The following is a 16,288-nucleotide window of genomic DNA, read 5'->3' as shown; positions in this document are numbered from 1 at the left end:
ATGTTGTTGTTTAAACATGCTGAATCCACAAGAACCCTCAGCACTAATCTGAACTATTGAAGATGTTTGTTAGCAAAATATGGATTTGTGGGGTTGGTAGACTGGTATGTTTCATTTGAATCCAGTTCTCCTGCATGTTTTAACTAGCTTTTATTCTGTTGTAGATGTCACCACACACTCTGACTTGCATTACATCCCCTAACTGGGATCGTCCTTATTCCAGAGAAGTAGCAGCTTTCCCACTAGTAAGTAGCTATTTAATCTTAGTATCTCTTAATTACCAATGTTCATTAGCTTGTGACCAAAAGGTAAATGTGGCTCTGTTATGGTTGGTTGTTAGTCTGGCAGTATTTTGAGCCTAGGCATGGAGAATATTTTAGTAAGCTCAATTTATCTAAATAAAATATTTATCCTGTTTACATACCTTCACTTAATGGTTTAGATCTGATCTATAGTAAATGAACTATTTTCCTTTCACCAAACAGAGGTACTGTTTGACTTCAGCATTCTGCAAAACATGCTCTCTACCTACCTTAACCTGGCTTTCTAACACCCTACCCTTGCCCCTGAGAGAAGCTAGGTAGGAATCCCCTCAGTTCCATTTCTTCTGTGCAATGTTATCTGTATTACAGTAGTGCTAGGATCCCTAATAAAAGATCAGAGTTCTATGGGGTTAGGCACTACACAGACTCCATCGCAAAGAACTCTGTTTAGATTCTGACAAGATGTTGACTGATGAGGAGGAAGTTGTTTGTTTGCTTTACTGTCCTCATATGAGGCCCTTCTGAGATGAGGAATGCAAATGTATACTGCTATAGGGCACTCCGGAGCCTTTCAAAGGAGCGGGCAGACCTTTGATCTTATCTTTTGATACCTAAATGATGCTAGTGCATCCTGGGTAGACATTGAGCTAATGAATGGTACATCACCAATTCTAAACACATTTTCTGTATTTAGCCATTTGTGAAGCCTGAAAGCAAATTTTGGCCCACAATTGCTCGAATCGATGACATCTATGGAGATCAGCATCTGGTTTGTACCTGCCCACCAATGGAAGTCTATGAATCTCCCTTTTCTGAACAGAAGAGAGCATCCTCCTAGGTCTTATCCCTTTATTTCCAGGTGGCTGGATTCACGCCTTACCACTGCATTTCAGTCTGCCATGACAGCGTTCTTTTTCCCTGCACCCGCTAAGGGGATTTATATACTATGTATATTTTTGTAATCACCATATTGTTAATTGAACCGCTGATCAGTTAAAATATAAATACAATCGCTAGAGTAGGGGGAAGCAAACTGAGTTGATTCAGTGCCTCAGTATCAAGAACAATTAATGTTAAAGTTGCCTTGATTCAGCACCTTTTGTCTGCTGCTCTTTGTGCGCTAAGGACTTTAAATAATAACATAGAATTTTTCAAGGTTGTAAGGAGAGATGAATAATTTTTGTTCCAGGTATTTCATATGACAGTAACCATTAAATATTAACTGCTACAGTAATTGTTTACATTTTGTATAAGCACAGGAAGTAGATTTTGTTATTAATGTACCTAATCTGTTACCATGGACTCTGGTTGTGGTAATTGATTAATATTAAACTGTGGTATTTTTGTTTTTTACCTGTCAATGCTTATATTCCAATAAAGTCCAGTAGAGTTTTAAGAATGGCTTTTCCCAGTCTAATTTTTCTTTGGTATTGAGTTGTCAAAGATACCAGAAGAGATGTAGATCCTACAAGAAGTGAAAGCTGCAGTCAAATGTTTGTTTTTTTGGTAATATCACAAATTTACTCAACTTCTGTGCCTATCTACCATTAATGAAAGTGCCGCCTTTCTGTCCCATGGTCCTCTCCTCAGCTCTTTCATCGTGAAGTCACACAACAGTATATCCCTTAAATAAATTGAAATGAAGCTTTTATGTAGGTGCTGAAGAGTTGCAACCTGAACTATTGTTTGGGTACTGTGGTGATGGGAGCCATATAATTAGGGCCTTGGGGGGTTTTTTGGGTTTTTTTTTTTTTTTTTAAAGAAAATTCATGACAAAATGGCAAAGTATTGAGTTTCATGGCATTTGCACAGAATGACCTGTACAAATAGTCAATTGCAAGGCTGGAATGACACTGACTAAAATTGACTCAGATTACTTGTAAAATTCATTCCATCCTTGAAAGCATCCTTTTTTATATATATATATATATATATATATATATAAAAAAATCAGTTTGGGAGTATTTTCACAATTTCAGTGCCCTCTATGAAATCATGTTACACAGGGCCATACATATAATTACCTGTATCTGGCAAATGAAACATTACAGTTAAGGATTGAAAGGGTGCGGGAAGGAAAGCTTTTTTTTTTTTTTAATCTTCGTCCCTTTACAATGTGACATTCAAAAAAACAATACTTTTGAGGCGTAAAATTTCCCCCCCGATTTTTTCACTGGAAGGTGTAATTAGCTCAGTTACAGCACCTACTGTTTCACCTCAATGTGAAACAATGAAAAACTAAACAATAGCAGAACTAAAAATAACCTTCACTTGAAAATGTGTCTTACAATAGACACTAGATCTACTAAAGGGTCTCCATCCTATATCTTAGACCTAACTTTTACAAGTTAGGCTGCTCTTGCTCTGAAATGTCTCCACAGATTTCCCTATTCTCAGAGTAGTGTGCAGAGAGGTACTCCCAGAGTATTAGAACCAGTGAGGCCAAACTAGGTGTCACTTTAGTGGGCACAGGGATTATTCTTATAATGGAAGCATGCAGAATCCCCATGTGTTTTTAATCTTGCATCTGCCCTCTGATGCTTTTTGTGCACAATGTTTAGTTGTTTGACACATTCCAGAAGCACTTCTGCCACTCTACTTATCAATGCATTGTTAGCTTCTGTAACCACTGTAGTGATGATTTTTAAAATGGAAAAAAATACACCAAGTTTTGCTGCCATCGCCTGAAAGTGAGATCACTTCCTGGCTTTGGACTTCTGGGTGCAGATCTACAAAAGAGCTCTCTTCACAATTTAATTTCCATTGTAGTTAGGGAGATGCCTGTTTTTCCACAAAATATTTGGGTAAGGTATTCTGTTGATGATGAAAGGATCCCCAGAAACTGTATTCCAGAAATGCTGTTAGTTAATCTTTAATAGGAAAACGGCTGTTTATAATTCTCACCCCTCCTGCTGAATCAGAACTCCTGGCATTTTATAATTTTGTATTCAATTGTAGAAACAGAAATGCTGGAGTTACTCATGAGTAGAACTACAACCAGGGAGACATGCTAATTATTTGGAATTAAGCCATGGAGACTGATTATTTTCAATGGGTGAGGCACCCTGTATTATTTCCTGCAAACTAGTATAAGCTGTTCTCTCTAGCCGTGTCTTCAGTGGGAAAATAGTTATCCGTATTTGCGAATACTAACTTGTTTTTAAGGATGCATTGTCGACTGTAGAAATGTCCAACGTGGATAGAGTAGTTCAAGGTAGAGGATAGATTCCTGCAATTGAACTCAAGATTTCTTTGCTATTATCGTGCCAATATACATAGATTAGGTTATCAATAGATATTATCTTCCTTTACAAATATTTCAGCTTGTCTAAAATGGTAACTCCATAATATATTCTATGCGGATGTGAAGTGACAAAAGGTGAATTTTACATTTTGAAGTCACTATTGTACATCTTAGTGCAATGGAAGTGCAGTGGTTGTAATTATCAGGTTACCGTAGATGAATGAAAAGCAGGGCTTCGATTAATCAGTTAACTCACACGATTAACTCAAATATTAATTGTCATTAATGACACAAACAATAGAAATTTAATACATTATTTTGGGATGTTTTTCTACATTTTTAAATATCAATTTTAATTACAAAATACAAAGTGTGCAGTGCTCACTTGATATTTATTACAAATGGTTTGCACTGTAAAAATATAGTATTTTTCAGTTCACCTCATACAAATACTGTAGTGCAATCTCTATCATGAAAGTGCAACTTACAAATGTAGTTTTGTTACATAACTGCACTCAAAAACAAAACAATGTAAAACTTTAGAACCTACAAGTCCACTCAGTCCTACTTCTTGTTCAGCCAGTCACTAAGGATATGTCTACACTACCCACCAGATCAGCGGGTAGTGATCCATCTATTGGGGATCGATTATTGCGTCTCATCTAGATGCAATACATCGATTCCCCAAACGTGCTCCCCATCTACTCCGGAACTCCATCAGGGCAAGAGGCAGAAGCTGAGTCGACAGGGGAGCAGCAGCTGTCGATCCTGTGCCGCAAGGATGCCAAGTCAGTCTAAGATACATCAACTTCGGCTACGCTGTTCTCGTAGCTGAAGTTACGCATCTTAGATCGACCCTTCTCCCCCCAGTGTAGACCAGGCCTAAGAAAAACACGTTTACATTTACAGTAGATAATGCAGCCCACTTCTTAATTACATCACCTGAAAGTGAGAACAGGTGTTCACATGGCACCGTTGTAGCTGACGTCGCAAGGTATTTACATGCCAGATGCGCTAAAGATTCATAAAAAGCAACAAAGAGTCCTCTGACACCTTATAGACTAACAGACGTATTGGAGCATGAGCTTTCGTTGGTGAATACCCACTTCATCAGATGCATGCATCCGTTAGTCTATAAGGTGCCACAGGACTCTATTGCTTTTTACAGATCCAGACTAACATGGCTACCTCTCTGATAAAGATTCATATGCCTCTTCGTGCTTCGGCCATTGTTCCAGAGGAGACGCTTCCATGCTGATGACGCTCATTTAATTAACGCATATTTTTTTTTTAAATGTGTGACTGAACTCCATGGGGGAGAATTGTACGTCTCCTGCTCTTTTACCTGCATTCTGCCTCCATTCATGAGATAACAGTCTTGGATGGTGACCCAGCACGTTTGCTTTAAGAACACTTTCACTGCAAACTTGACACAATGCAAAGAAGATACCCATGTTAAATTTATAAAGATAGTTACAGCACTCAACCCAAGGTTTAAGAATCTGCAGTGCCTTCCAAAATCTGAGAGGGATGAGGTGTGGATCATGCTTTCAGAAGTCTTAAAAGAGCAACACACTGATGCAGAAACTACAAAAGCTGAATCACCAAAAATCAACTTTCTGCTGGTGGCATCTGATTCAAATGATAAAAATGAACATGCGTCAGTCTGCACTGCTTTGGATCATCGAGCAGAACCAGTCATCAGCATTATCTTCTGCAAATGTAAACAAACATGTTTAGCTTAGCAATTGCCTGAACAAGGAGGAGGACTGATTGGACTTGTAGGCTTTAAAGTTTTGCATTGTTTTGTTTTAGAATGGAGTGTTTTTTGTCCATAATTCTACATTTGTAAGTTCAACTTTCACGATGAGACTACACTACAGTACTTGTATTAGGTGAACTGAAAAATACTATTTTTGTTTTTTACAGCAAATATTTGTAATAAAAAATAAACAAAGTGAGCACAGTACACTTTGCATTCTGTGTTAGAAATGAAATCAATACATTTGAAAATGTAGAAAACATCCAAAAATATTTAAATAAATGGTATTCTATTGTTGTTTAGTAGCACGATTAATTTTTTTAATCACTTGACAGCCCTAATGAAAAGGTCTATTTCAACCCTATTTACTCTGTTTTTTCAGATTGTCCCTTTGTGCTGAAACTTTACAAATTTGGTCATTGCTTCAAGGAGTCTTTGGAAAATCCAAGCTAAATATATTCCACCACTTGAATTTTTTGGGCTTTCTTGTAGTTTTACAAGTATTAAGCATCTGACACTCCTGTGAAGTAGACAGGGAGTTAAGTGCATCTCTCAAATGGAAATGAGTCTGTGGCACAACAGAAAACAGAACTCAGAAATACGTCTGTACTGTGCTTTAACTACTAGATTCCTACCTATAGAAATGCAGCGCTCAGGTTGCATATTTGAAATCAAGAAATGTAAAACTTGTTTCCATTGTACTAACAGCTTGGCTGCATTGCATACAGACAGCATTCTTATTGTTCATACTGCAGTGTGAAACTTGATCTTCAGTGGAGAAGTTAATGGTACTGTGGGGACTATTTTGTATTTCTTGATTTTTGTGTATTCAAATACACAAATGAAACAGTTGCAAAGCCTGTATTTCTGGGAACTTAGCTAAAAAGAAATTCTATATTATCTGCATGTATTCACAATGAAATACAATAACTGAGGAATTCTAAATAAGTGAATTACTTACATATACCCAAGCTTCTTTAGAAAAAACTCTGTACCATCCCATCCACCAAGAAGCAAATCAGTATTTATAACCCTGCAGTAGTGATGCTAGATTTGAGGCTCAAGGGCAACTTTATTTTTAAAACCCTTTAACACAAATTCTGTTTCTAAATTTCAGACTTAGACTTTACATAGCACTGAAAATGTTTGCTTTTATTTTGCTTGACATAGTATAGGTTTTGCTGTATTCAAATTCTGTACATGGGTTGTAAAATGAAAATAATCCCAAGTCTCCAGGGTACAAAATGCCATAAGCAAACTGGATGAAATGTCTTATCTATAGCAGTGAAAATGACAGCAGTAGGTAGAGGTCTGCATCATGCATACATGAGCTGTACAACTCTGCCATAGTACCTCACTCCTGATCTGCAGTACCCTAACTCTTTTAATGAGGAAAGCTGAATCAATGCAAAGAGATACCTTTTTCATGTAAAACTACAGCTAGCACAATGCTGCCTCAAAACAAGAGGCCCAGCATGTCTGGCACACAGGATGGAGAAATACATTTACTTATATTACAGACAAGATTTACCTAACTAATACTAAGCCACAGTTCACTCAGACAGCAGCAAGTTTAAAGCTTACTAGTCAGAAAAGTGGTTTCATTCACAGTGAGGCAAATACTTTCCATGGAATAATGGGAGAGGTTGTATGGCACTATATGCAAAAACTTGGCAAGTGGTCAGTGTAGTGACCAGAGCGGCAGGTTTTTTGTTTTGTTTTTCTAATGCCATTGCTTAGCAAATGAAGTGGATGAGTACAGCACCTGTTTTGATTTTTGAAAAGTGACTTTTTTTTTTTTTTTGCTGGTGTTTGCCAGGAAGGAGAGGCTGAAGAAAGGAAATGACTGCTAGCAAACTGCAATTGCTGCTCCCATGTGAACAGCAAGGGAGGATGTTCCCACCAGTCCATTAAGGGGGAACTCAGCTGTGTTAAATTTCAGAGTCTTCTCTCTTTCCAGCAAGAATAATAGATTTGGCTCTTACTAAAATTAATGTAGTTAGTAAAGAAGAGCTATAATGCAGGCCTTGTCTGCTGCAGGGAAAAAACCTGATCATAGCCACTCAAGAAACTGCCCTGATGTAAACGCTCTATTGTATATTGCACCACTGCACAGTTCAAAGCAGGCACAAACTCCATCATGAAAACAGTGTCTTTGTCTGTCTGCACCAGGAATTTGCACCACTGCAGCAACAGCCATGGCTGGGCACCAATGGGTGTAACTGGTCTGAATCCTCATTGCAGATAAAGCTTAAGTTATTACTTGGGACTTGCCATTTTGCCGTGACAAGGAGAAAATGAGGTTTCATTTCCAACCATTTCAGCTTGATTCTTCAGGTTACTTCCTACATACTCAGCATTCCTCAGCTCCTTCTCCCTGACCCAGCATTTCACAGAAAGCCAGAACTTTTCATTGAGGGTTGGCCGGGAGTCTCCTGAAATCAGCATTGATTGCCCATTGCAATCCGGGAGATTTTAATAGGATATTTTAAGCAAATTACATTATGTCATGTTGGGGGAAAAATCTCCCAGAATAGCTTCAGTCAGAGTTGTCAATCCTATGGTTAACCCCATCCTTGGGACCAAGTTGGAGCTACATCAACTTAGGTAATTTGCAAGATGACAGTCTGACCTCAAAGAGTGGCAATATCCCTATCTCAGAACGTGTTCCACAGTCTCTAAACCCATTGTCCTTGTTTTTCGACATGCCTACAGGCCTCATGATTGTGGCTTCCTGACTCCACACAGTTCCTTAAGCCAGGACTTTCCTCACAAAGAATTAAGTGCACATGATGGCAGTGAAAGGAAAGCATTACTTAGCTAAGACAGAAGCAAGGATTCTCTCCCTTCCCCTCCCCTCCTCTGAGTGCCTCCCTTATTTTCCAACCAAAAGCAGTCCACTGTGCCTGTCATAAAAGGTGTGCAATGCTTTCACTTTGTAACTCTCATCAGCTTCTGCAGAAGGGAAGAATCATGGCTTCTCTGCAGCTTAACAGCAGAAGAGGGTGAAGTGGAAGAGAGCTGAAACAGAAGATCTGGATGCTGGATTCACAGAAGGAATGCATGTATCACACCAGCCCCAGAAATCTGTGGGATCAAGGGAAAGGTTTATAGATGCCTGAATAAGACACAGGTAGAGGAAATTGGAATATTGAATATTGGGAAAATGTCGAGCCTATTTGGAGAGCCCCGCTGAGGGCAAAGAAGAGAAACCTCTTTTTGTCAACGGAAGAGGTGACCTACAAATCACAGGAAAACTTCAGCTTTCCTAGGTATTCAGGTACTATTGAGTACTGAATTGTAATTATGGATCCTTAATCTATAAAGATTCTTATGAAAACAGCTTACTCTTATTTCTTCAAGCAATATAGCTCCACGGCAGGTGCACGTGCAACCCTTCTTGCCGTTGATGGGAGATTTTTCAGTAGCAATGCCTGTTCAGCCAGACATCCACCACCATCTTAGGCTGTACAGCTAACTGCATCTTTTCTGAACTGATTTACTAAAGGTGATCCTCAATATCAAAGATGCATTAGTGGTACCATTCCATTACTTTTGCAAGAATTGGATTGCCGTGTTATAATTTGGAAAAACACCATAAGTTACATCTTTGATACATTAACATCTTGTCAGGCAAGAGTTAAAATTTAGCTAACATCTAAAACAGAAACAGCAGAACAAGCAGGAATGCTTCAGTAGTAACACCACCTACAACTGTAAACAACTGATAAGCTTATATGGTCAATGCCCGCCCAGTAGCTCAGCTCTTGGAACAGAATAAACTTGCTCTTCACAGCCCACCGGATATTTGTAAGCACTCATCCCTACCCCCACCCTGCCTCCTTCCCCCGCAAGGCAGTCAGACATTTGATGCAATTAGGATAACCTCTATATGTATATATTGTTCTTATCCTTGTTCAGGGTTCTCTCTCAACTTGTAACACTGTCTGTCTCTGTATGTACAGATACATGCAAATGAATTGATAAGAGAATGTATATAACTGGCCACTATAGCACCATATTTTTGAAGCTGCTTGTCAGTCTTCCTGGTACCATGAATAATCCCCCTTCAGTATTGTCTGTGCTTGCCTGATTCTTGGGGGAAAAGAATCTTTTTGCCTAAAAATCTAATTGAATACACCTCTTTAACAACAACAAGTAAAGACATTTAAGCCTTCGGAATAGTGCCTCTAAATGATGATAGAGCTTACTTACGTTGCAAAGTTCAGGACAGAGACTTTTGCCAAGTGTCCACACATTGATTAGCAAAGTAGGGCTGAAAACTCCAACTGTTACTGGAATACAAGCAAACAGTTGTATGGAAACCGTCAGTTGCACCTGAACAGTCTCTCTACAAGAGGCACGTAACTCTAAAAGCTCTGGCTTTTGCACCAACCTTGCAGGGGTTATTTTGGTGTTGCTAGTAGAAATAGAAAGAATATATTGTCTAAGATGTGAGTCAATTCAGTTCCGGTTTTATTGCCAATAAGGAGTACGTGTTGCTAAAACTAAGTGTGGCACATTAAGAAATTCCTATTAAGTAGTCAAACAGTTTCTGCATTTACTAAATCCAGAGACACCAAAATCAGTCTAGCAGTGCCTCTGTGATGACAGCCTGAGACATTAGAAGTGGGTGTCTGAAAATTCTAATTCTTAATTCCAAAGTTATTTGCTGTAAAAGCCACTTGCACCAAAATGAAATCATGTTTCATTATTATAAAAAGCACATGAAATACCACTGCACATTGGTCTTTAAATATGGTTGAAGCTCTAGAGGGCCTTGTTCAGTTGTTGCACTGCCCTTCTTGAAGAGGCCTTGTCACACTGTGTGTGTCTCCATTTCTTCCCATCAAGTGGGCTTTGTTCTGTCCAGTACGAATACAAGACATGGTTGTTCTTGGTGTGATTTCCTCCCACATCCAATCTTATAAAAACATTAGAAATGTACCACGTTAATCATTTTAGTGGTAGGCTCCCCTCCTGCTAACTGCTAGTGCCAAAACTAATTAAACTGCAGAATTTCCTAGGCCTGGTTTTGTAAGTCATGCACTCCCTTAAGCCAGCCACTACACCGAACTGATGATAATGGGAGAAGTGCTAGTGAAACCCCACACTATTCTGAATTAGGAAAATAAATGTTAAATTGAAACTTAAGAACATAGTTAGGCACTCCAATTATTTATAGAACTGGATTCTGTGTGGTTCTTATTTGAAATCACTGGCATTTGCACACAAACGAACAGTTTTAAGCCTAATTTTGAACTTAAAATCAAGTGCTTTGGTACAATGCATAATTTCAGATTGTTTTAAATTTAATCTCACTTCAGATTTAAAGAAGTATTGTTCACCTTATTCATTCATCTAAATTTGAGGCACAATATGAACATTCAGGAAAAGCTTTAGGAACAATGGTAACAAGCTACAGTTAAAAAGTCAGAGTATTACTGAAGATTTCTCTTTCTCCATTGAAAAGTTTTATGGCATTGAAGATTTTAATATTAAAATGGTATATTATTACTCAGTCTCTGAGTATGTTAGTCTCTGAATCTCTGTTATGACTGTCAAATGAATGTTAATTGCTACTAATTATCAGTCAGGTAAGGTTATCATAAAAGGTACCATGAAGACTTTACAGGACCTAAATATCACTTGGAAATAGTGCAGAATTGACTGAGTGCATCTTGTACATGTCAACCTATCGTAGACTGCTTCACTATAGTTGGCACGCTGTCTACAATGAAAATATATTACAAATCAATGAAGGTTTTAACCAGAAGAATAGTCAGGCTACCATTTTCAAAAGAACCTAAAGAAACTCAGTCAATATCACAGGAATTTGGGCATCTGTCTACGGTTCCTTTGAAAGTCTGAGTCTCAATGTTCACAGGTCTGTTTGAAGGATGACGTTAGAACCAATTATCAGAGGGATAGCCGTGTTAGTCTGGATCTGTAAAAGCAGCAAAGAGTCCTGTGGCACCTTATAGACTAACACATGTTTTGGAGCATGAGCTTTCGTGGGTGAATACCCACTTCGTCGGATGCATGGAACCAATTTCATTCTATGTTAAGTACAGGAAAAAGCCAAAGGGAAAATTATCCTATTTCCTCACATTTTTGCTCAACAGAAGCCTTTGGGGCAGTGAGAGTGTGGTCAGGATATCTAACATTGATGCCTGTACATTTTGCATTAGTAAACTTGCAGTGGAAATTCTATCTCCTGGAATGAAAGAGAAATGTTACTTTAGACAGAAGGCTTTAACAGACAAAAAAAGTCAAACGTATTATTACTTTCCTGCTGAATGAGTTAAAAGACCCCAATTGAAGTAGGGTTTGGGTTTATTTTAAATCCTTGATCTGAAATGTATCTTTAAAGAGTGATAACTCCCCACTAGCGCAAACCTTAGATTACATTTTGAGACCATTAGATTTCTGTTAAATCTACCAACAATGGATTAAATTCTTCTGTCCTTAAAGCAGACTGTGGCCCAATATATTCATTATTTGTCCTCGTTACCAACATCTGAAATGCAAGTACATATAATATCCCATTTTAAATATAAAAAGCCCACCTGAAGAAAACATTTACTATAAAGAAGTACTTGTTTGTTAAATATGATTTAGACGACATGGTTGTTACAATACAAAGCAACAATAATTAGCAACTTTTTCTGAATCATAAAATATTTAATGTATATTTTGAGGGAATATACTGTATATAAAATTTCAGATCACAATATGAAGCAATTTGAACCGTCTCCTAGCTAGCACTGCCTTCAATGCTGAGTAGATGTATTGCCACTGATACAAGTCCTACTAAAAGCATACAGTTTTAACTAATACAAAAGTGGCTTGTTTCATATGAATTCTTTTTTTTACACAACTAGAGTGTCTTGAATACCCTCCTTAAGTGCAAAAAACACAGATCACTTTACACTAATGTAGTAACAATGCATTCATATTGTTCTCATTAGTCATTAGTAGTCAACTTGCATAAGATACAAGAAAAAGCACAATGAAGCTCACAAAAATAGACTAAAAATCAGCCTGTTCTTGCAAAAAGGAAAAAAAAAAAAAGAAAAAAGAAAAAATGCAGCATAATGGGAAAAAAAGAAAAAAGGATTATGCACACCACAGAATTTTTTGTTCTTGAATCAAACTGTTTTAAGTGCTGCTTTTTGTTGTTGTTGTTTTTCTTGTTTTTTTGTAAATCAAACTGCCTGGACCAGGCACAACTAATATTGAGGAGGCAGTGTGTAGCTAAAACTTCACTGAACTTCTTTAATCCCCACAAATTATCTTCCTCTGTCCTGAGGTAGTTACAAAAAACCAACATAATTTAAGCATCAGCTACAGTTGACCAGTCAGAGCTGAGGCTTTTGTTTTTCTGTTTTAAAAACTAGTTGTCAACTGGCCAAGACTACCTTTGATGGTGAAAGACAGCTGAGAATTTGAGTTCTCACTACACAAAAGAGATGGCTGTAGGGGGAAGAGAGCTGCTTCAGAATGTGACAATATGTTGAGTCCCATCAAGTTGGCTGGTCCACTGTTGAATTTCCCATGTTTATTCTCCTTTATTGTCTATAGTCACTGGGAGAAGTCAGGCTGGAGCTGAACATATCATCGTCCTTTGCTGTAACCAGGGAAGAACTGGTCAAGTAGTGTCTGCAGTATCTTGTTGGGAACCATGGTGTAGCCCTTCCCCAGGTCATAGCGGCAGGCAGGGCAGGTGAAGACTTCAGCTCGGAAGGAGCGCTGTAAACAGCTCTAAGACACGCAAGGAAAGAAAATTACAGCTTTTGCTTTGTGCTGAACAACTAAGCAACTACTAGAGAGCAAATGTAGTGCTCAGAATAGCTGTTACTGTTACTAAACTGTTACTAAGTCTTCTAATACACATTCTTGCCGTTACACAGAGGAAGACAACAAAGAACGCTGTTCCTGGCTACCGTACAAGCAATAAGTTTGGCATGAATTAAAGTACACTGTCACCAGTAAAGGACTCCACTTCCCCCCGCCTCTCTGTGGGTAGGAGAGCTCCGTCTGCAGATTCTTTTTAGCATTCCTGCTAAACTTCTCAAACATCCCAGCCTTTAATTTCAAGCTATGACTCTGAGTACGCAGTTGCAGCTTATATCTAAACTTTTTATGAACTTGCTAGGGCTTTGCAAATTCTTCCCTAATTCTTCCTTTCTAATTTAAAACAAAAACCATTTTATTTAAATACTTTTTTTAAAACTTATTTTTATTAAGCTTACTGTGCACATGCTAAATAAACAAACAAATTAAGCTTACTAATTCTATATAAGACAGAACTTCCAAGGCAAATGTCTAATGGAGTAAGTACTAAACAAAACAAAAAACATGCAATCCACATCTACTCCATCTTTATGAGCAGCAGAGTCCTGTGGCACCCTATTGACTAACAGACGTTTTGGAGCATGAGCTTTCGTGAGTGAATACTCATGCTCCAAAACGTCTGTTAGTCTATAAGGTGCCATAGGATTCTTTGCTGCTTTTACAGATCCAGACTAACACGGCTACCCCTCTGATACTTGACTCCATCTTTATGAAAGATCCCAATATTCAATCTTCAAGGGGGATATGTAGAATAATCATATACATGGTATTCCACAAAATCTATACCAAACATTTACAAATAAAAATCCCATTCCCTTTTCTGTTGTCCCCAGGTCTCCAAGTGACCCCTTTTTGTTCTTCCCTAGGCACGGGGGTGGAGAAGGCAGAGCAGAATCTCATGGAACAGAGACAGCCTCTGGGAGCAGCAGGGACAAGGAGAATCTCAGCTCCTAGGCAGCAGTTATAGTAGCAGACTGTTTTCTTCCCTCATGGTCATTTTGTTGCCACCCTCATTATCTTTATTATCATTTTCTATCCAGCCTTCTTCATTCCCTTCCTCTCTTTCCTTTGTTTTTTCCACTCCCTTACTTTTGTTTATTCAGAAGTCCTGGCCAACGTTCCCTCTAATTTTTTATGTCCATGTGCGGAATGAATTTTGTTATGTGCACCAATGTGGAGGTGATGTGTGGTGGGGCTCAGGCCTGGGGAGCGGGGTGGTGAGGGCTCTGGCTGGGGGTGCGGGCTCCGGGGTGCACGCTGCCCCAGGAGCTGCGGCAGGGAAAGAGGACTCCTCCAGCCCTCTCTTGCTACCGAAGCTCAGGGCCCGGGGAGAGGCACCTCTCCTGGGCCACGGCAGCTCCAGCGGGTCTGGACTGGACTAGGGGAGGGGCGTCTGTCTCCAGCCATGGCAGCTCCAGCTAGGCTGGGCACCTCTCCCCGGCCAGGGCAGCTCTGGCTGCACTGGGTTAGGGGAGGGGCACCTCTCCCCACCTGTGCAACCCTTGATAGCCTGCTGCTCTTAGGAAGACACTGGTCTTACCCTAAGTGTTTGTACAGCATCTGGAACAATGGAATCTATTTTTTGTTCAGGATCCCTCGTTGCTATCATATCATAAATAATAATAAATAAGTGATGTGTGTTGTATGAGGTGCTAACACTAGTCTTAAAAATTAAACTTTATGAGTGGATTTTGTACTTGGAAGATATAATGATCCAAGTACCGTTAAACCAAATTGTTCTTCTGTGAAGCTAGTAAATCAATAACCTATATCACCAGTACAATGGCAGAGTTATTCTCAGGCATGCACATCCCTGAACTGTGACCATACAGCTAACATGTAAAAACATATTGGCAGAGAAAACGCATGCAACAGAGATAACTGATATAACAGAAGCAGATGTGACATGTACAATGCAGTGTATGTGTCTATATATACATCCCTACACACAAATTCTCTCTCTCTCTCTCTCTGTATATGTATATGCAAAGTCTTTACTGATTCTAGTAAACACTGGATTCCATAAACTGTCTGGTATCCAAGTCTTCAAGTCTGAAAAGTTTATATATATATATTTATATATAAAGTCTTATGGCAATAAACTCAAGCAGCTCAATCTATTTAGCTTAACAAAGAGAAGGTTAAGGGCTGACTTGATTACAGTCTATAAGCCCCACTTGATAAAGGGGCTCTTCAATCTAACAGAGAAAGATATAACACAATCCAATGACTGGAAGTTGAAGCTAGACAAATTCAGACTGGAAAGAAGATGTACATTTTTAACACTGAGGTGATTAACCACTCGAACAATTTAACAAGGGTCATGGTGGATTCTCTATCACCAGCAAATTTTAATCAAGACTGGATTTTTTCTAAAAGAGATGCTCTAGTGTAGGAATTATTTTGGGAAATCCTATGGCCTGTGTTATACAGGACGTCAGACTAGATTATCACAATGATTCCTTCTGGCATTGAAATCTACAAATTTAATATAACTTCCCAATGGGTGCCCATCAAATAGTGTTAAGACACCATAACTTACTCAGGTAATGAACCAATATAAGTTGTATTGCGTTGTTTTATCTGATCATTTGTTGTAGAATTTAATATGCTCTGGTTTTTCCTAAATAGATGAAATGAGCTCTGTGTTATTGTGCTGAAGTCTAGCTGTTGAACCATGTCAGTCCCTAGTGAAGTTTCACTGATTTCAAGGAGCAACACTAAGGGAAGTTTGACACGTCTATTAACAAAAAAAAAAGAAGTAAAAACTAATGCATTTCCATTTTTAAAAAAAATATAAAATGGAAGAAAATACGGATTGCTCATTTAAATAAACCATAATCCACGCCAAATTGGGAGCAAACTTGTTTGCATTCTTTGGTCAGAATGCTTGGTATAATTATTGTCTTGCTAAAATACAGATTGGCTTAGTTAACTGGTGCATCAGTGCAGAAACTCAATCCAGAGCAGGACAAGAGTTTGTACTTACTTTACAGGACAGTATGGAGGCACTCTGTTGTCACTGGGTGGTAACCCAGCTCCTGGCAGCAGACCACACATAAAGGATTGTTCCAGTTTCTTCAGAAATTCTAGTGTAGGGCAAGGAAGTGAAAGAAAAAATGGGATGGAGAACTATTCTATTAAGGCACATCCCATGAACAC

At 38.6% G+C, this 16,288-nt stretch overlaps 2 protein-coding genes across 3 annotated transcripts in view; one reads left to right on the top strand and one right to left on the bottom strand.

The window, feature by feature from the left end:
• Positions 1-1,983, top strand: part of GLDC (glycine decarboxylase) — a 69,012-nt gene extending 67,029 nt beyond the window's left edge. For both annotated transcript variants that reach the window (XM_030567535.1, XM_030567534.1), the window contains 2 exons: positions 165-245; positions 958-1,983. In XM_030567535.1, the coding sequence (XP_030423395.1) occupies positions 165-245; positions 958-1,101 (225 nt within the window). In that variant the 3' untranslated portion in view covers positions 1,102-1,983. The remainder of the gene's footprint in view (positions 1-164; positions 246-957) is intronic.
• A 3,609-nt stretch (positions 1,984-5,592) lies between these two features.
• Positions 5,593-16,288, bottom strand: part of UHRF2 (ubiquitin like with PHD and ring finger domains 2) — a 177,758-nt gene continuing 167,062 nt past the window's right edge. The window contains 3 exon segments of the mRNA XM_030567703.1: positions 5,593-13,031; positions 16,112-16,179; positions 16,181-16,215. Of these exon segments, the coding sequence (XP_030423563.1) occupies positions 12,887-13,031; positions 16,112-16,179; positions 16,181-16,215 (248 nt within the window). The 3' untranslated portion in view covers positions 5,593-12,886.

Source organism: Gopherus evgoodei, chromosome 6, assembly GCF_007399415.2.
Source record: "Gopherus evgoodei ecotype Sinaloan lineage chromosome 6, rGopEvg1_v1.p, whole genome shotgun sequence".
NCBI classification, from domain to species: domain Eukaryota; kingdom Metazoa; phylum Chordata; order Testudines; family Testudinidae; genus Gopherus; species Gopherus evgoodei.
This window is presented reverse-complemented; position numbering and strand designations above follow the sequence as displayed.